This window comes from Scomber scombrus, chromosome 16 (assembly GCF_963691925.1).
Source record: "Scomber scombrus chromosome 16, fScoSco1.1, whole genome shotgun sequence".
Classification (NCBI taxonomy): domain Eukaryota; kingdom Metazoa; phylum Chordata; class Actinopteri; order Scombriformes; family Scombridae; genus Scomber; species Scomber scombrus.
In genome coordinates, this window is record NC_084985.1 from 3,180,302 (window position 1) to 3,201,148 (window position 20,847).

General features: G+C 39.6%; 1 protein-coding gene across 1 annotated transcript in view; it reads left to right on the top strand.

Annotated features, from left to right (window-relative positions):
* Positions 1–20,847, top strand: part of LOC133996000 (H-2 class I histocompatibility antigen, K-D alpha chain-like) — a 116,130-nt gene that overhangs the window by 21,877 nt on the left and 73,406 nt on the right. The window contains exons 2-9 of the mRNA XM_062435518.1: positions 13,739–14,011; positions 14,194–14,484; positions 15,138–15,422; positions 15,867–15,986; positions 17,259–17,306; positions 17,525–17,557; positions 18,471–18,506; positions 19,158–19,208. Of these exons, the coding sequence (XP_062291502.1) occupies positions 13,739–14,011; positions 14,194–14,484; positions 15,138–15,422; positions 15,867–15,986; positions 17,259–17,306; positions 17,525–17,557; positions 18,471–18,506; positions 19,158–19,208 (1,137 nt within the window). The remainder of the gene's footprint in view (positions 1–13,738; positions 14,012–14,193; positions 14,485–15,137; positions 15,423–15,866; positions 15,987–17,258; positions 17,307–17,524; positions 17,558–18,470; positions 18,507–19,157; positions 19,209–20,847) is intronic.

The window sequence follows — 20,847 nt, forward strand, 5'->3', positions numbered from 1 at the left end:
CAAGTGTACTCAACCCAAGCTCTGGAAAACCCCACAGGCTATCTGCTGCTCAAAATGCCCCTTCCCATGCTGCCCCTGGCAGTTACAGCCGACCTGCTGGGTATAATTACTTTGGTAACAGGAATGTTCGCTATAACAGCCCTGTGGTCACTACATATGGTGCTGCTTCTCAGCCCAGTGGGTATGACAGTGGTGCTTCACGTGGCAACTATGGATATGGTAGCTATGCTAGCGCAGGTAGTGGTTCTGCAGGGGACGCCTCTTATGGCTTTGTTACCAGCTCTGATGCTGGGGATGAAGGCCCAGAGCCGGTCTTCAGTGATGTGTCTGATCTGGAGCCAGTCTACTCCTCCAGCTCTCGCTCAAGGTACCAGCGTGGAAGAGCAATGTATACTAAAACTCGTTACACCCCAGGAGAGTCTGGTCCTGTAGTCATGTCAGTATCAGGAGCCACCAGTAAAACCTCAAACCAGAACTATCCTGCTAAAGCACCAGCCAAAGGTGGCTACTGAGAGCCACTTGTGGTAAGGTACAACTCACTAATGCATATTCTCAATATTTGCAGTGCACCTGATTTACTGAGTTTCTTACCTTGCAGGTCTACATGCTGTTCCTGAATTGTACATCTAACACTAATAAACTGGCTTTGTAACAAATCTTTGAACCCATTTTCTTGTACAATGACTGAAGAATTGTAAACTCGGGTACACAATTGGTCCTGACTTTGGTCTATGATGTGAATGTGGCATCTGTGGGCCAAAAATCTAGAATAAATATTACTTGCTGGGAATTGCTTGACCTGTAGCTATATTTGATCAGGATTTGTCATTTTTAATTCCCATAAAACACATTTCAAGGACTGCCTTTTTTAATCTGCGTAATATTACAAAAAACTAGTGCATGCATTTGTTACTTCTAGGCTTGACTATTGGAATTCATTATCAGGCTGTCCTAACAAGTCTAAACTCTCCAGCTGGTCCAGAATGGCGCAAGAACTAGAAAGAGACCATATTGGCTTCCCATTAAAATCCTTCTTACCTTCAAAGCTCTTAATGATCAGGCTCCATATCTTAGAGCTTATAGTACCAGAACACTGCGCTCCCAGCATGTAGGCCTACTTGTGGTTCCTACTATCTCTAAAAGTAGAATGGGAGGCAGAGCCTTCAGTTATCGTCTCCTCTTCTATGGAACCATCTCCCAGATTCAGTCCAGGGGGCAGACACCCTCTACATTTAAGAGTAGGCTTAAAACTTTCCTTTTTGATTAAGCTTATAATTAGGCCACTGTTGCCAATCATAACTATATTTAATAATCATTGTAATTAAAGATTAATCTGCCGACTAAGTTTGTAACCCCGTATGTTCGGTCCAACCTCAGCAGACTGAAGACCACTCAACGACTTTTCTCTTGGGTTCACAACATGTTTATTTACCAGCGCAGCACATGAACTTGGGGGGGAAAAACTTATAGTTTAAAAATGATTACAGAAAAACAAAACACTTTTACATGTGTATTATCTACAAATCGCCATGAACCCATTACAATAAATAACAACAATAATACAACCAGGGGCGACTCTAGGATCGGACCTTTAGGGGGGCTCAGCTCCTAATGAGAATTTGACATGGTGTCCTGCAAGTGTTCAACCCCCTGCTAAATGACTAATTTCACTGGATAACAGAAATTACAACAATAAATATTAATACATAGAGTGGTCTACTACTGTATGATGTATAATAATAATGGTTCAGAATAAACAATCAGATTTCTACAGAGAGGACTCTAAGATAGTCAATGAACCCTGAGGGAAGGACAATATTAATGACAGAACTATTCAAGAAAATCATTAAAGACTGCTCCCACCCGGGTTACAAACTGTGCTCTCTCCTGCCCTCTGGAGGGAGATACAGGAGCTTAAAAGCACGAACAAACTCAAAAATAGTTTTTACCCGTGTGCCATCAGGCTGTTAAACCTACAGTCTTAAGTGCAACATTCAGCCTACTTAAGTGCAATACTATTAATTTATTTATTTTGACACCATTCTCTAGGAATAATTTCATCAATCTACAAATGAAGTGGAGTAAATTAAAGAAAGTACAGTGTGTTACAGCAGGTCTGTCATTGGTATCAACAAGTTTGGAGTGTGTTTGCACATTCAAACCTGAAGAGGGCAGCTACTGGGCTGAAAGTGAGCCAATAAAGATATAGAATTAGAATTAGACTTAGAATAGTCTTTATTTTCATTTTATATGTTAGACTTGAATTTCCATGGTGGATAGACGGCGGCAGATAGAGGAGAGGACGGCAGCAACAGAGTCAAAACAGGGTCCAACACTCAGTTAATCTGAATTTGAGAAATGTAAAGTAGTGAGTAAAAAGTGGTAAAGTAGGAAAGTTGTAACCTGAACACAAAAACAATATTTAATATATCGACCCTGTCTACTCCTTCAGCTCTCGCTCAAGGTACCAGCGAGGAAGAGCAATGTATACTAAAACTCGCTACACCCCAGGAGAGCCTGGTCCTGTTATGTAGACGTGTCAGTATCAGGAGCCACCAGTCAAACCTCAAACCAGAACTATGTGTGTGATTGAGTCAAAATAAACTACAGTGTGTATTTTCATGGTAATGAAGGAATATGTCACCCAGTGCAACATTCAGGGACACTGGTGTATTTTGAATAGATTTTGGACAACAAAGGAGGTCTACAGCACAGATGAATAAAATATATCAGGCTTTGATACACAATACCTATCAGTAAATCAATTCCAAAGTTGGGAGAGGATAAAGAGGAACAGAGCAGAGACCAACAGGCTACTATCTAAAGTGGCACCTGTCCTTCAAGATGTCCACTTAAGTTAATTGTTTGTTTCTTAATGTGCAGGTTAATTGACCAACGCTCCAGGTAACCCTTACCACCAGCTGTTACTAATGAGCAATCAATCCCCACAGCATTGAGAATCATTTAAAAGCAGCTCTTTGTTCATGGAGACACTACAGAGGAGCACCTATTGTCCAGTCTGTTGGGAAGAAGCAAACAAAAATTAGCTGTAACCTGAATTCAGCCATTTAACCACATTAAGATGAGGTAAGTGATTAACTGTATGTTCTTAAATGTTACCAATAAATCTCAAGGCTCAAAATCAAGTGTTCTCTTAATTGTTTTTCAGGGTGTTGTGGATTTCATGCCTGCTGATTGGAAGCATCTCCTGTGTTCCTACAGGGAAAAGTAAGCCAAGAACTACTGAAATGAGACACTAAAAACCTCTTTATTGTACGACAACCTGTGATGAATGTTAGTTACTGCTAAAACAGAATCTTGTTTCTCCACAGAATATGGCTCAGGTGCTGCTGACACAGGCTTCTGGCAGCAGCCGTATCATGGGAATAGGTTCAGTGGAGGAGGGGTGAGTTCTGACCCAGGCAGCAGCTCCTCTCTATCAAGTCTACTCAACCCAAGCTTTGGAAACCCCCACAGGCTATCTGCTGCTCAAAATGCCCCTTCCCATGCTGCCCCTGGCAGTTACAGCAGACCGGTTGGGGATAATTACTTTGGTAACAGGAATGTTCGCTATAACAGCCCTGTGGTCACTGCATATGGGGCTGCTTCTCAGCCCAGTGGGTATGACAGTGGTGCTTCACGTGGCAACTATGGATATGGTAGCTATGCTAGCGCAGGTAGTGGTTCTGCAGGGGACGCCTCTTACGGCTTTGTTACCAGCTCTGATGCTGGGGATGAAGGCCCAGAGCCGGTCTTCAGTGATGTGTCTGATCTGGAGCCAGTCTACTCCTCCAGCTCTCGCTCAAGGTACCAGCGTGGAAGAGCAATGTATACTAAAACTCGTTACACCCCAGGAGAGTCTGGTCCTGTAGTCATGTCAGTATCCGGAGCCACCAGTGAAACCTCAAACCAGAACTATCCTGCTAAAGCACCAGGCAAAGGTGGCTACTGAGAGCCACTTGTGGTAAGGTACAACTCACTAATGCATATTCTCAATATTTGCAGTGCACTTGATTTACTGAGTTTCTTACCTTGCAGGTCTACATGCTGTTCCTGAATTGTACATCTAACACTAATAAACTGGCTTTGTAACAAATCTTTGAACCATTTTCTTGTACAATGACTGAAGAATTGTAAACTCAGGTACACAATTTGTCCTGTCTATGATGTGAATGTGGGCCAAAAATCTAAAATAAATATTACTCGCTGGGAATTGCTCGACCTGTAGCTATATTTGATCAGGATTTGTCATTTTTAATTCCCATAAAACACATTTCAAGGACTGCCTTTTTTCATCTGCGAAAAACTAGTGCATGCATTTGTTACTTCTAGGCTGGATCATTGGAATTCATTATCGGGCTGTCCTAACAAGTCTCTAAACTCTCCAGCTGGTCCAGAATGGAGAAAAAACTAGAAAGAGGCCATTTTGGCTTCCCATTAAAATCCAGAATTGAGTTTAAAATCTTTCTTACCTTCAAAGCTCTTAATAATCAGGCTCCATATCTTAAAGAGCTTATAGTACCAGGACACTACGCTCCCAGCATGAAGGCCTACTTGTGGTTCCTACTATCTCTAAAAGTAGAATGGGAGGCAGAGCCTTCAGTTATCGGGCTCCCCTCCTATGGAACCATCTCCCAGATTCAGTCCAGGGGGCAGACACCCTCTACATTTAAGAGTAGGCTTAAAACTTTCCTTTTTGATTAAGCTTATAATTAGGCCACTGTTGCCAATCATAACTATATTTAATAATCATTGTAATTAAAGATTAACCTGCCGACTAAGTTTGTAACCCCGTATGTTCGGTCCAACCTCAGCAGACTGAAGACCACTCAATGACTTTTCTCTTGGGTTCACAGCACGTTTATTTACCAGCGCAGCACATCAACTTGGGGGGAAAAACATCTAGTTTTCTTAAAAAATTATTACAGTAAAACAAAACACTTTTACACGTATCTACAAATCTCCATGAACTCATTACAACAATAATACAACCAGGGGCGATTCTAGGATTGGACCTTTAGGGGTGGCTCAGCTCCTAATGAGAATTTGACATGGTGTCCTGCAAGTGTTCAACCCCCTACTAAATGACTAATTTCACTGGATAACAGAAATTACAACAATAAATATTAATACATAGTGGTCTACTACTGTATGATGTATAATAATAATGGTTCAGAATAAACAATCACAGATTTCTACAGAGAGGACTTTAAGATAGTCAATGAACCCTGAGGGAAGGACAATATTAATGACAGAACTATTCAAGAAAATCATTAAAGACTGCTCCCACCCGGGTTACAAACTGTGCTCTCTCCTGCCCTCTGGAGGGAGATACAGGAGCTTAAAAGCACGAACAAACTCAAAAATAGTTTTTACCCGTGTGCCATCAGGCTGTTAAACCTACAGTCTTAAGTGCAATACTATTAATTTATTTATTTTGACACCATTCTCTAGGAATAATTTCATCAACCTACAAATGAAGTGGAGTAAATTAAAGAAAGTACAGTGTGTTACAGCAGGTCTGTCATTGGTATCAACAAGTTTGAAGTGTGTTTGCACATTCAAACCTGAAGAGGGCAGCTACTGGGCTGAAAGTGAGCCAATAAAGATATAGAATTAGAATTAGACTTAGAATAGTCTTTATTTTCATTGTATATATTAGACTTGTATTTCCACGGTGGATAGACGGCGGCAGATAGAGGAGAGGACGGCAGCAACAGAGTCAAAACAGGGTCCAACACTCAGTTAATCTGAATTTGAGAAATGTAAAGTAGTGAGTAAAAAGTGGTAAAGTAGGAAAGTTGTAAGCTGAACACAAAAACAATATTTAATATATCGACCCTGTCTACTCCTTCAGCTCTCGCTCAAGGTACCAGCGAGGAAGAGCAATGTATACTAAAACTCGCTACACCCAAGGAGAGCCTGGTCCTGTTATGTAGACGTGTCAGTATCAGGAGCCACCAGTGAAACCTCAAACCAGAACAACGTGTGTTATTGAGTCAAAATAAACTACAGTGTGTATCTTCATGGTATTGAAGTCACCCAATGTCAATGTCACCCAGTGCAACATTCAGGGACACTGATGTATTTTGAATAGATTTTGGACAACAAAGGAGGTCTACAGCACAGACGAATAACATATCAGGCTTTGATACACATTACCTATCAGTAAATCAATTCCAAAGTTGGGAGAGGATGAAGAGGAACAGAGCAGAGACCAACAGGCTACTGTCTAAAGTGGCACCTGTCCTTCAAGATGTCCACTTAAGTTAATTGTTTGTTTCTTAATGTGCAGGTTAATTGACCAACGCTCCAGGTAACCCTTACCACCAGCTGTTACTAATGAGCAATCAATCCCCACAGCATTGAGAATCATTTAAAAGCAGCTCTTTGTCCATGGAGACACTACAGAGGAGCGCCTATTGTCCAGTCTGTTGGGAAGAAGCAAACAAAAATTAGCTGTAACCTGAATTCAGCCATTTAACCACATTAAGATGAGGTAAGTGATTAACTGTATGTTTTTAAATGTTACCAATAAATCTCAAGGCTCAAAATCAAGAGTTCTCTTAATTGTTTTTCAGGGTGTTGTGGATTTCATGCCTGCTGATTGGAAGCATCTCCTGTGTTCCTACAGGGAAAAGTAAGCCAAGAACTACTGAAATGAGACACTAGAAAGCTCTGTATTCTACAACAACCTGTGATGAATGCTAGTTTCTGCTAAAACAGAATCTTGTTTCTCCACAGAATATGGCTCAGGTGCTGCTGACACAGGCTTCTGGCGGCAGCCGTATCATGGGAATAGGTTCAGTGGAGGAGGGGTGAGTTCTGACCCAGGCAGCAGCTCCTCTCTATCAAGTGTACTCAACCCAAGCTCTGGAAAACCCCACAGGCTATCTGCTGCTCAAAATGCCCCTTCCCATGCTGCCCCTGGCAGTTACAGCAGACCGGTTGGGGATAATTACTTTAGTAACAGGAATGTTCGCTATAACAGCCCTGTGGTCACTACATATGGGGCTGCTTCTCAGCCCAGTGGGTATGACAGTGGTGCTTCACGTGGCAACTATGGATATGGTAGCTATGCTAGCGCAGGTAGTGGTTCTGCAGGGGACGCCTCTTACGGCTTTGTTACCAGCTCTGATGCTGGGGATGAAGGCCCAGAGCCGGTCTTCAGTGATGTGTCTGATCTGGAGCCAGTCTACTCCTCCAGCTCTCGCTCAAGGTACCAGCGTGGAAGAGCAATGTATACTAAAACTCGTTACACCCCAGGAGAGTCTGGTCCTGTAGTCATGTCAGTATCCGGAGCCACCAGTGAAACCTCAAACCAGAACTATCCTGCTAAAGCACCAGCCAAAGGTGGCTACTGAGAGCCACTTGTGGTAAGGTACAACTCACTAATGCATATTCTCAATATTTGCAGTGCACTTGATTTACTGAGTTTCTTACCTTGCAGGTCTACATGCTGTTCCTGAATTGTACATCTAACACTAATAAACTGGCTTTGTAACAAATCTTTGAACCCATTTTCTTGTACAATGACTGAAGAATTGTAAACTCGGGTACACAATTTGTCCTGTCTATGATGTGACTGTGGGCCAAAAATCTAAAATGAATATTACTCGCTGGGAATTGCTCGACCTGTAGCTATATTTGATCAGGATTTGTCATTTTTAATTCCCATAAAACACATTTCAAGGACTGCCTTTTTTCATCTGCGAAAAACTAGTGCATGCATTTGTTACTTCTAGGCTGGATTATTGGAATTCATTATCGGGCTGTCCTAACAAGTCTCTAAACTCTCCAGCTGGTCCAGAATGGCGAAAAACTAGAAAGAGGCCATTTTGGCTTCCCATTAAAATCCAGAATTGAGTTTAAAATCGTTCTTACCTTCAAAGCTCTTAATAATCAGGCTCCATATCTTAAAGAGCTTATAGTACCAGAACACTACGCTCCCAGTATGAAGGCCTACTTGTGGTTCCTACTATCTCTAAAAGTAGAATGGGAGGCAGAGCCTTCAGTTATCGGGCTCCCCTCCTATGGAACCATCTCCCAGATTCAGTCCAGGGGGCAGACACCCTCTACATTTAAGAGTAGGCTTAAAACTTTCCTTTTTGATTAAGCTTATAATTAGGCCACTGTTGCCAATCATAACTATATTTAATAATCATTGTAATTAAAGATTAACCTGCCGACTAAGTTTGTAACCCCATATGTTCGGTCCAACCTCAGCAGACTGAAGACCACTCGATGACTTTTCTCTTGGGTTCACAGCACGTTTATTTACCAGCGCAGCACATCAACTTGGGGGAAAAACATCTAGTTTTCTTTAAAAATTATTACAGTAAAACAAAACACTTTTACACGTATCTACAAATCTCCATGAACTCATTACAACAATAATACAACCAGGGGCGATTCTAGGATCGGACCTTTAGGGGGGCTCAGCTCCTAATGAGAATTTGACATGGTGTCCTGCAAGTGTTCAACCCCCTACTAAATGACTAATTTCACTGGATAACAGAAATTACAACAATAAATATTAATACATAGAGTGGTCTACTACTGTATGATGTATAATAATAATGGTTCAGAATAAACAATCACAGATTTCTACAGAGAGGACTCTAAGATAGTCAATGAACCCTGAGGGAAGGACAATATTAATGAAAGAACTATTCAAGAAAATCATTAAAGACTGCTCCCACCCGGGTTACAAACTGTGCTCTCTCCTGCCCTCTGGAGGGAGATACAGGAGCTTAAAAGCAAGAACAAACTCAAAAATAGTTTTTACCCGTGTGCCATCAGGCTGTTAAACCTACAGTCTTAAGTGCAACATTCAGCCTACTTAAGTGCAATACTATTAATTTATTTATTTTGACACCATTCTCTAGGAATAATTTCATCAATCTACAAATGAAGTGGAGTAAATTAAAGAAAGTACAAAGTGTTACAGCAGGTCTGTCATTGGTATCAACAAGTTTGGAGTGTGTTTGCACATTCAAACCTGAAGAGGGCAGCTACTGGGCTGAAAGTGAGCCAATAAAGATATAGAATTAGAATTAGACTTAGAATAGTCTTTATTTTCATTGTATATATTAGACTTGAATTTCCACGGTGGATAGACGGCGGCAGATAGAGGAGAGGACGGCAGCAACAGAGTCAAAACAGGGTCCAACACTCAGTTAATCTGAATTTGAGAAATGTAAAGTAGTGAGTAAAAAGTGGTAAAGTAGGAAAGTTGTAACCTGAACACAAAAGCAATATTTAATATATCGACCCTGTCTACTCCTTCAGCTCTCGCTCAAGGTACCAGCGAGGAAGAGCAATGTATACTAAAACTCGCTACACCCCAGGAGAGCCTGGTCCTGTTATGTAGACGTGTCAGTATCAGGAGCCACCAGTCAAACCTCAAACCAGAACTATGTGTGTGATTGAGTCAAAATAAACTACAGTGTGTATCTTCATGGTAATGAAGGAATATGTCACCCAGTGCAACATTCAGGGACACTGGTGTATTTTTAATAGATTTTGGACAACAAAGGAGGTCTACAGCACAGATGAATAAAATATATAAGGCTTTGATACACAATACCTATCAGTAAATCAATTCCAAAGTTGGGAGAGGATGAAGAGGAACAGAGCAGAGACGAACAGGCTACTATCTAAAGTGGCACCTGTCCTTCAAGATGTCCACTTAAGTTAATTGTTTGTTTCTTAATGTGCAGGTTAATTGACCAACGCTCCAGGTAACCCTTACCACCAGCTGTTACTAATGAGCAATCAATCCCCACAGCATTGAGAATCATTTAAAAGCAGCTCTTTGTTCATGGAGACACTACAGAGGAGCACCTTTTGTCCAGTCTGTTGGGAAGAAGCAAACAAAAATTAGCTGTAACCTGAATTCAGCCATTTAACCACATTAAGATGAGGTAAGTGATTAACTGTATGTTTTTAAATGTTACCAATAAATCTCAAGGCTCAAAATCAAGTGTTCTCTTAATTGTTTTTCAGGGTGTTGTGGATTTCATGCCTGCTGATTGGAAGCATCTCCTGTGTTCCTACAGGGAAAAGTAAGCCAAGAACTACTAAAATCAGACACTAAAAAGCTCTGTATTCTACAACAACCTGTGATGAATGCTGATTACTGCTAAAACAGAATCTTGTTTCTCCACAGAATATGGCTCAGGTGCTGCTGACACAGGCTTCTGGCGGCAGCCGTATCATGGGAATAGGTTCAGTGGAGGAGGGGTGAGTTCTGACCCAGGCAGCAGCTCCTCTCTATCAAGTGTACTCAACCCAAGCTCTGGAAAACCCCACAGGCTATCTGTTGCTCAAAATGCCCCTTCCCATGCTGCCCCTGGCAGTTACAGCAGACCTGCTGGGGATAATTACTTTGGTAACAGGAATGTTCGCTATAACAGCCCTGTGGTCACTACATATGGTGCTGCTTCTCAGCCCAGTGGGTATGACAGTGGTGCTTCACGTGGCAACTATGGATATGGTAGCTATGCTAGCGCAGGTAGTGGTTCTGCAGGGGATGCCTCTTACGGCTTTGTTACCAGCTCTGATGCTGGGGATGAAGGCCCAGAGCCAGTCTTCAGTGATGTGTCTGATCTGGAGCCAGTCTACTCCTCCAGCTCTCGCTCAAGGTACCAGCGTGGAAGAGCAATGTATACTAAAACTCGTTACACCCCAGGAGAGACTGGTCCTGTAGTCATGTCAGGAGCCACCAGTGAAACCTCTAACCAGAACTATCCTGCTAAAGCACCAGCCAAAGGTGGCTACTGAGAGCCACTTGTGGTAAGGTACAACTCACTAATGCATATTCTCAATATTTGCAGTGCACTTGATTTACTGAGTTTCTTACCTTGCAGGTCTACATGCTGTTCCTGAATTGTACATCTAACACTAATAAACTGGCTTTGTAACAAATCTTTGAACCCATTTTCTTGTACAATGACTGAAGAATTGTAAACTCGGGTACACAATTGGTCCTGACTTTGGTCTATGATGTGAATGTGGCATCTGTGGGCCAAAAATCTAGAATAAATATTACTTGCTGGGAATTGCTTGACCTGTAGCTACAGTATATTCAACCTAGGAGTTATATTTGATCAGGATTTGTCTTAATTCCCCTATAAAACACATTTCAAGGACTGCCTTTCTTTCATCTGCGTAATATTGCAAAAATCAGACATCCTGTCTCAAAATAATGAAACTAGTGCATGCATTTGTTACTTCTAGGCTGGATTGTTGTAATTCATTATCGGGCTGTCCTAACAAGTCTCTTTAAAAACTCTCCAGCTGGTCCAGAATGCAGCTGCATGTGTTCTAGAAAGAGGCCATTTTGGCTTCCCGTTTAAAATCCTTACCTTCAAAGTTCTTAATGATCAGGCTGAATAGGCTTAAAACTTTCGTTTTTGATAAAGCTTATAAGGCCACTATCGCCAAGTGCTTTATGTGGGAATGTTGGGTATCTTTAAAATTAAACCTGCAGAGTACGGCTTCTGCTCTGTGTAAAGTGATTTGGCGCTATACAAATAAAGATTGTGAAAGACAAATGCATTAAGAGTCAAGTTTGGACATGCTTCAGACTCGTGATGTGAGCGGTAGCCCCTTGCCCTGCAGGAAACAGCTCATCCAAGCAGTCTTTTTTTTTTTTTTTTTTTTTTTTTTAAATCAGTTCTAAACTATGGTGACATAGACATGTCTCTGTCTCCACTCTAAAACCACTGGACTCAGTTTATGACTTTGCACTCAGATGTATTACTGGTGACAGCTACTCCACCCATCATTGCACTTTATATGAAAAGGTTGGATAGGCACTTTTCTGTGAGACAAGACACGCACTGGTTTACTTTCATTTACAAAGTCTTGAAAGGAAACATGCCATCATACATCAGCACTTTATTAAATTGGTCTCACAGTAACTTTTCAACATGTTCAACTGATGCTCAAAGTCCCCCGGATTAACACTGAATTTACTCTGCTGCATCATCCTGGAATACTTTACAACAGACATTCAAATTCAACACAATCGTTTCCATGGACAAATTTAAAACTATGATTTCCAGCTCTGTTTTTGGATGTAACTGCTTTTAACAATGTTTTGTTGTTGTTTTTTCTCTTTGTTCCTCTGTGCTGTCGACATAATTGTAAGGGCTTGCCCTCAATGATACCTCGAGATTCATATAAAAGGGTACCTTTGGTAATTTCCCTTCCTTGGAAAAGAAAAACAGGCCGCTCTGCTTCTGACTGGGGGGGGCAGTAATGTGCCTTTGCTGCATCTAGTCTGCCAAACAGAAGAATAACCGGAGCACAGCGGCACAGCCGCAGTGAGCGACTGTAGATGGTAAATATCTGACGCCGCCCAAATTGAGGGTTTCTAGTCAGACAGGCAGGAGGAGTCAGCAGTTTGTTGTCGCGGTCAAAACCCGATCCAACACTAGGTCAATCTGAAGTTCAGAAACACAAACGGAGTCTTTTTTTATGCTGAAGATGTATGTCATCACAGTTTTCGTCCTTTTGGGGACAGGACTGACAGTAAACAGTGGTAAGAAAAGAGGTTTTTACACATAAATGCGACTCGGGTTGAAAACGAAAGTAAAATTGTGACGTCTTTGTAATTATTATATTTCTGTTGATTATTTACGCATATCGACGGATAGTTTTCAGTTTTTGTAACGTAGGCCTACTCTTATTCCATATTATAATCAACAGATATGGATTAACTATTATAAAATGTTAAGTAATGTATGTATTATTTATGTCGTCTGTGTGTGTTGATGTATAAAGAGAACATGGTGGTTTGACTTGAATGTGGACACGAGTTGGATTATTTTTCAAATACTTAACGAAAACAAGGACATCATCATAACTATATTTAATAATAATCGTAATTAAAGATTAACCTGCCGACTCAAATAATAAATTTGTAACCCCGTATGTTCGGCCCAACCTCAGCAGACCGAAGACCACTCAAGGACTTTTCTCTTGGGTTCACAGCACGTCAACGTGGCCGGAGGGGAATACCGTCTATAGTTTTCTTTACTAATTATTACAGTAAAACAAAACACTTTTACACATGTGTACTATCGACAAATCGCCATGAACCCATTACAACATTAAATAACAACAATAATACAACCAGGGGCGATTCTAGGATCAGACCTTTAGGGGGGCTCAGCTCCTAATGTGAATTTGACATAGTGTCCTGCAAGTGTTCAACCCCCTACTAAATGACTAATTTCACTGGATAACAGAAATTACAACAATAAATATTAAAACATAGTAGTGTGGTCTACTATGATGTATAATAATAATTGGTATCAACAAGTTTGGAGTGTGTTTGCACATTCAAACCTGAAGAGGGCAGCTACTTGGCTGAAAGTGAGCCAGTAAAGATATAGAATTAGAAGTAGAATAGTCTTTATTGTCATTGTACATGTACAGTGGAACTGAAAGTAATCCTTACCTCCTTTAACATAAGTTTTTTTTAAAAAAGAAGGAAAGGAAGAAGATGCTTCTAAAAAATATAGTATATATAATAGTAAAACAAGTACTAAACTAACTAAAACACATAATACACACACAAGACATTCCATTTGCTGCCATCAGTACAATTCTGCTTAATATTACATCCAAAATTGTTGTTGGAGTTACTACAGGATCAAGTTTTTGGAGCATTTAGAGTAGTTATGCCTTGTATGTGAACATGTCTGTCTTTCTCTGTGACTTTCAGAGATTCACTCCCTCAAGTACATCTACACCGCCTTCTCCAAACCTGTCGAACTTCCGGGCATCCATGAGTTCACAGCTATGGGTCAGATGGACGGCAGGATGATCGACTACTATGACAGTGATGTCCAGAAAAAAGTTGCCAAGCAGGAATGGATGAAGGATAAACTTCCTGAAGACTACTGGGAGAAAGGCACACAGTCCCGCCAAAGCAAGCAGCAGTGGTTCAAAGTCAACATCGACATCCTGAAGAAACGAATGAATCAGACCGATGATGGTAAGATCCATGAAATGTGTCAGACTGGGAACACTTTTTGTTGACTCAATAATTAACACAATGAAATTAACAACTGTAATACCTTGTATAGATAAATTCTCAGCAAAACTGTTTTAATTGTAAGTACTGATTTTTCCACGCCCTCATTCTTTGTCATTTATTTCACTGTCACTCCTCTTTAGATCTCCGTGTTCTTCAGTGGATGCACGGCTGTGAGGGTGAAACAGGGCCTGATGGCACATTAAAGTTTGTCCGTGGTGTGGACATGTACAACTATGATGGACAAGACTTCCTGTCCTTTGATGACGCCCACTCAGTGTGGGTTGCTGCCGCTGATATAGCAGTCCAGACCAAGAGAAAGTGGGATGAAGTCCAGGTCCTAAAAGAATACACCAAAGGCTACCTGGAGAACGAGTGTATCGATTGGTTGAGCAAATTCATGACATACGGGGAAAAACAGCTGAAAGCTGCCTGTATGTATGACAGAAAATGATTTCTGTATTTTTATACCAATTATTATTAGATATTATAGGAGTGGCTTTATTAATAGAAAGATTATTATTTGCTAAAATATCTAACATGAAATCAGTGGGTCTTGATAATATTGCTTTTCACACTGCTTTTGTTTTCCTGAATTGCAGTATTCGTTATGGAATAGTTCAGATGTGGCAACATTTCACATCAACAAACAACAATTCACCAGAATTAGGGTTCAATAGTATTTTATTGACTCTGAATCATTTTGAATCCACTTAGGTTCAGATTTTAACAATCCAAATCCAGGTACTTTGTCAACCTGGAACCAAATACAAAAGAGACCCAGCTATTAGAACCAAAACTTCATAAACACCATATTCAATAACAACCATGATCTTCAAATCTAAAAAAAACAGTTTGGAAGAAGACCAAAATTTGTTTATGTTAAATTTAGTATCACCAGAATTTTTTTAATTTGAGTTATAGGTAAATATATGCATTGTCACTATTTGTTGTAGAAGTTGTAGCAATAGATTTTATTTGTTCAGTTTATTATGAGGATGGTACAAACATTATCACATATGGTTTAAAACATATGCATTATAGCCACCATGCAAACATTAACTAACCTAATGTTTTCTATTTCCAGCTAAGCCAGATGTGCACGTGCTCGCTAAGAAGACCAGAATTGAGTCAAACCTCATGTTGAGCTGCCTGGCCACAGGTTTCTACCCAAAAGACATCATCCTTATCATCAGAAGGAACGGCCGCGTTCTGACTAGAGAGGACGGGTTGATCTCCTCAGGCGTTCGACCAAATGGAGACGACACCTTCCAGAGAAGAGACAGTGTGGAGATTTTAAAGAGTGACATCGCTTCATTCACATGTGAAGTCATTCACAAAGCATCCAGTGTATTTGTTAAGAAGGATTGGGGTAAGAAACTTGCTTATTTCAGTTTGCAGTTTGTCATAAAATGCAAAAATGCAAACAGTCAGATGATCAGACAGTTTATAAACAAGCCAAACGTCAGAAAATGAGATCCAAGTTGTATTAAATCAGTCTTTATTTAATCAGTTATGTGTCATATTGGAGCAGACCCTTTTCTATTATCTCAGGGTGTAAAGCAGTAAGAGTCTGCCTCAAAAGCTGCTGACTATCAAATCACTTCATATATTCAGAATGTGTTCAGATATTTGTCTTTATTGAAGATGGGGTGGATTCACTGTTAGCATCACAGTTAGTAGCTACAAGAGAAAAAATTGATTATCACATCTACATTTTATTACCATGCATCAACACTGAGAGTCACATGAAGCTAAATATTAATGATGTTAAAAGTGAACTGAATGACTAATATAAATGTTTTCTGTGTTTTAGATCATAAAGTTGATGGAGGAAATAACATCGGCATTATTGTTGGTGGGGCGATTGGGGGCCTGCTCGTTGTTGTACTCGTGGCTGTAGTGCTGGTGGTGTTGAAGAAGAAAGGGAAATTTGGTAAGTACAATATAATCATTGTGTTTTCTCCACAACAAGGAGTGGAGTGGGATATATTTTTCTTATATTTTATTTTATATCATTTTAAAGAAAATATAGAAAACATTTCATTCCTCAAAATAACTAGATCTATTATGAAAAGAAACACATTTTTCCTGTTAAAATTTCCTCTATTTATTTAATAGTTGTTTTCTTTTTTAAGTGTAACTACTCACTCAAACTCTGCTGGCTTCCTTCATCCCAGCAGAGGAGTGCACAGGTTGACTGTAGGGGGCGTGGCCTCGTAGCTATGTAGTGTGTGATGTGGCGTCAATGAGGGCAAATTAAGACTGACCACCGCTGGTAGTCAGAGCTAACTAGCAATGAAGAGCTGCTGTCAGACTAATAATAATATAAATGTGCTGGTGGGATTCACACACACACACACACACACACACACACACACACACACACACACACACACACACTCCATTCTATATACTAGATTTGTTCTTGATCTTTCATGAGTTGCTCTGTGAATGTAATACATTTTATTACATTGAAAGTAATTCGGGGACTTTGTTTTCCTTACTTTTTTCATACTTCGTGTAGGTCTTAAATTTAATTCATAATAATCTTAAAAAGTCTTACATTTAACTTCTTTAAACCTGCAGAAACCCTAATGAAGATGTCAATCTTAAAAACTGCTCATAAATATATAGTTTCATGTTTTAAAAAGTCTCAGTAATTTTGACACTGTAGTTTTTAGGAAGTAAACAAAAGGAAATATTGTATTTGTTGGGGACTGTTTGCAGCGGTGGATGAATCCACATTTGATGCTCTCAATAGTATGTCTGACAGCAGGACTGAGTCAAAACAAAGAGAGTGTGTGTTTATGGTGATGAAGGGAAATAGGGCTCGGCTATGTGACCAAAATGTAATGTCCCGATAACAATAAAAAACATTTAGGCATTAAATAAATAGTTGGGCCGTCCCCCCTCCGCACATTGTAACTGGCACAAATGGACAGACTCCAACTGATGAAAAATACTGCCATAAAAAGAGTATGATTTGCATTCTGCATTACAACGATAAGAAACATTATTTTTCTCTCGTCACACCATATATATCTTCATATCACACAGCTCTAAAGGGAGATGTCAGTCAATACACTGCTGTAGAAGATAACAGAGGAATAAGATATATCACACAATACTTGAAAGCACAGATAGGATATAAGCAGGTGCCTGAACATGTTAACACATATCTTGATGTATTTTCTTTTCTTCACAGGATCCAATCAATCTCCTACAAGCGGTCGTTCCAGCTCTTCTGGTTCTGGTAAGCATCTTTCATTTACTGATTGAAAGCTGCAGCACACTGGTTCATACTTTTCAGTTTCATCAGTTAGATCACTTTGTTGTTGTGCTTTCTGTTTTCCTGCCTAATCATTTTAGTTAGTTCTGCTCAGACTGGAAACTACAATGAACCTTGCAATAGTTAGTTTAGTTGTTTTTTGTTTTTGTGTGTGTGTGTGTTAACTTTGTATTTATTCACAGGTCAAGCAGATCCGGAGGAAGCTGTTCCCTTAAGTACGTTTTTTTCCTTCTTCTATGGATTCTTTTAAGTTTGAAATGTTAAATGTATTTGTGTTGAAGATTTTTATAATGTGACACAATGACTCAGAGGGAGGCAGCGTGATGGAGGAATCCCAAATGTCTGGCTTTATTAATAAATGAAAGGAGGAAGCCAGGTGCCACTGAGTGGACAGGTGCAGTTATTCAGAGGCTTCCACACAGAAACACACAGGACATAACAGACCTTGTGGACATGGACCTCTGCCACACATCAGTTCACCTTCAGAAGTCTCTCTGCTATCAGTAATGTCTGTAAACACAGTAAGAATATACTGTAGGCTTATAGACCAAAAACCAAACCAGCCAACCAGAGACCAAACAATCCTGATCATTAAAACAATCAAAAAGTAAAGATGTCATGACAGAAAAAGCTCTAGTTTTGCCGAGTTCGTTGAAGCCCCGCCCCCTACCAAGTGTCACCAGTCAATCAAAGTCACCACCTGTACCAGACACATGGACGCTACGTCTGAGAGCTTTCTGTCGCTAGCTCAGCTGCTAGCTTAGCGGCTTATTCAGCTAACTGGCTAACTGTAGACTTTAGTAGTAGTAGTGTTAGATGTAGTAACAATAACTGGCCACTAGGCAGGTTAACCACTGAGGAGAGCGGACTCTCGTCTTATATTGTAAGGGAGGGACCAAGCCCCTTTTTGCAGGCTCAGAAAATCAGGAAAATGAGAGGGTGAGAAACAGTTTAAGGCTCTATCTCCACAATTCACTACTGCATAGTTATCAGCCTTTTCACATGTTTTCTGCAACCATTTTCCAACATGTATAATATGTTTAGAAGTAAATCAATGAATTGACTTTACACAGACTTTAAAGAATGAATGTGTACATTTAGTTATATTAATGTTGTCTTTATTTACAGACAAATCTCCGGTAGTGTCCGTCATCACTGTCAAAGGTAACTACTTTATTTCTGTCCCATCAGAAAAACTGTGACTGAGGCTTTAAAAGATAGTCCACAAGTTTTAAGTGTCTTCAAACAGCAGTCATGTGTCCATATGAACAGTTCATACTGACTGTTAAAAGATTGTCTTCAAATGTGTTTTCAATGTAAGTGATGGAGGTTAAAATCAGTGTTTCCAGTCATTGCATTTAAAAGTGAGGGAGAAGGAGTAGATTCATTCAAGTGCTAATAGTACAGTAATATAGTTATAGTAGTCATACTAATAGTTTATTCTTTATTGTCTCACCTAGTTAGTAATATGAAAAAGGTTGTTGTATCTATTGTTGTATCTAAATGAATAATATAAATATGACCAAAGTCTGGCCCAGCATCAGAGCTTAAATAATTTTCCTGTTAGTTAAAAATCAAACCATTATGTTTTAGTTGACTTTAAAATAATTACTTATTAGCGATGGCATGGTAAAACTATTTGTGTTCAGTGTTTCAGACATTGACTCATGTCCTGATTCTTAACAGTATTTTGAAGCATGTTGTCTTTAGTTTCTGTTCTACTCTCAGTGATTAAATAAATTAAAAGTAGTAAGAAAGCACAGATTGGATATAAGCAGTTATTACAGACCTTGATGCTTTTTCTTTTCTTCACAGGGTCCAAGGAGTCTGTGAACAGCGGTGATTCTGGTCGCTCTACTGGATCTGGTAAATATCTTCTGTTGACTGATTGAAAACTGTAAGCAAGAAAAAAAAGAAAAAAGTCTACACACTGCAGCTCCTGTTGCAGGTAGAATTATTAGGATATCACCAGTGTGACGCTTTGCGCTCAATGCTCTTCTTCAGACTGAAGAAGACTTTTTGTTCGGACCAACACCTGCTTTATTCTTTTTCTATGCTTTTTATACCACAAATGCGTCTTAGTAACACAGGATATGTATAGAAGCAGCATTAGTACATGTATGGAAAGTAACACATCTGTTAATTCTTGCAGACCAAGGCTCATCCAACGGCTCATCCAACGGCTCATCCAACGGCTCATCCAACGGCTCATCCAACGGCTCTGATAAAAAACAACCTGAAGCCTGAGAGAAACCAGCTCACCAGGGAAGAACTACTACTGGATTAGCATTGGGAAGGAGATATAAAGTAAATGGGGTCATATTATTGAGGAGACTATTTTGATTGGAAGGAGATTAGAAAAGTGGGGACTAAATGTTTAACCTTTAAAAGGAATCTCCTTTAAATCTAAAAAGTCTTCTTTATGATGTTTTTACTTTTGTGAAATGTTTTAACTTTATGATGGGTCCTTTGATATCATGTTTCAAACAAAATCTTTTTTCAAACCGGAGGAGATTTAGTAGCGGTTAGATGTGATGAGACATTTTGAAAACCCTAAAGTCAGGATTATAAAATAAGAGATACATTTGCACTACTATAATTGCACAGCAGTAGACTAAACTTGTATAGCCTATAGAACCGTCCATTTCAAGGGTATGTGTAGGGGGGGGGGGGGTTACTAGGAGTTACACAATCTGATGTCTAGGGGGAAGCAAAAAATTCATGCTTCTAAATTTACTAAAACAACTTTTAAATATTGAACTCGAGACATGTTTATGTTGTCTGAGTGGATCTTTGAACGGCCTCCAATTGCTGCCTTAAATAGAGGGAAATAATGGTTGTACTTACAAACATTAAGTACTTAGTATTCAGTGTAGGTGATTGTATTAAACAGGCTACAGCTTAAAGCACAGTTTTGATGGTAAATGGACTGTACTCATATAGCACTTTTCTAGTTTTTTTTTACCACTCTAAACGTTTTTTTCACTACATGCCACATTAACCCTGATGAATCACTGATTATGGAGGCTACCACACAGGCTGCCAACCTGCTCATTGGTTGGACACTAACATTCACACACTAACTTTGGCACAATTCAGGGTTAAGTATCTTCCCCAAGCACAGGAATTAAACTGCCCTACTTCCTAAGCCTTCCTATATATTTCACACTGTGGTTTTAAGCCTCTGATGTTAATTTATTGTAATCAAACAGTTTTATTTTCTTTTTAGTAGTACCAGTAACAGTAATTGTGAGTGTGACAAAGTGCGTGAAACTCATCATTTGTCAGCATTTTTCACCATCAACACCAGCTATATTATTAATTTGATAAACAATTAGTTTATCATTAATCATGTGCAGATGCATACTAGCCCGGGTTTGTTTGTGTTTTTCATTTTGTTTGGTTACATTTCACATTCAGCAAACTTTTGGTCAAAGTAAAACACAGACATGTATTAAGTTTAATTATTGTTTATTGGGTTCAGTTCTGAGTTTATAAGCTATGC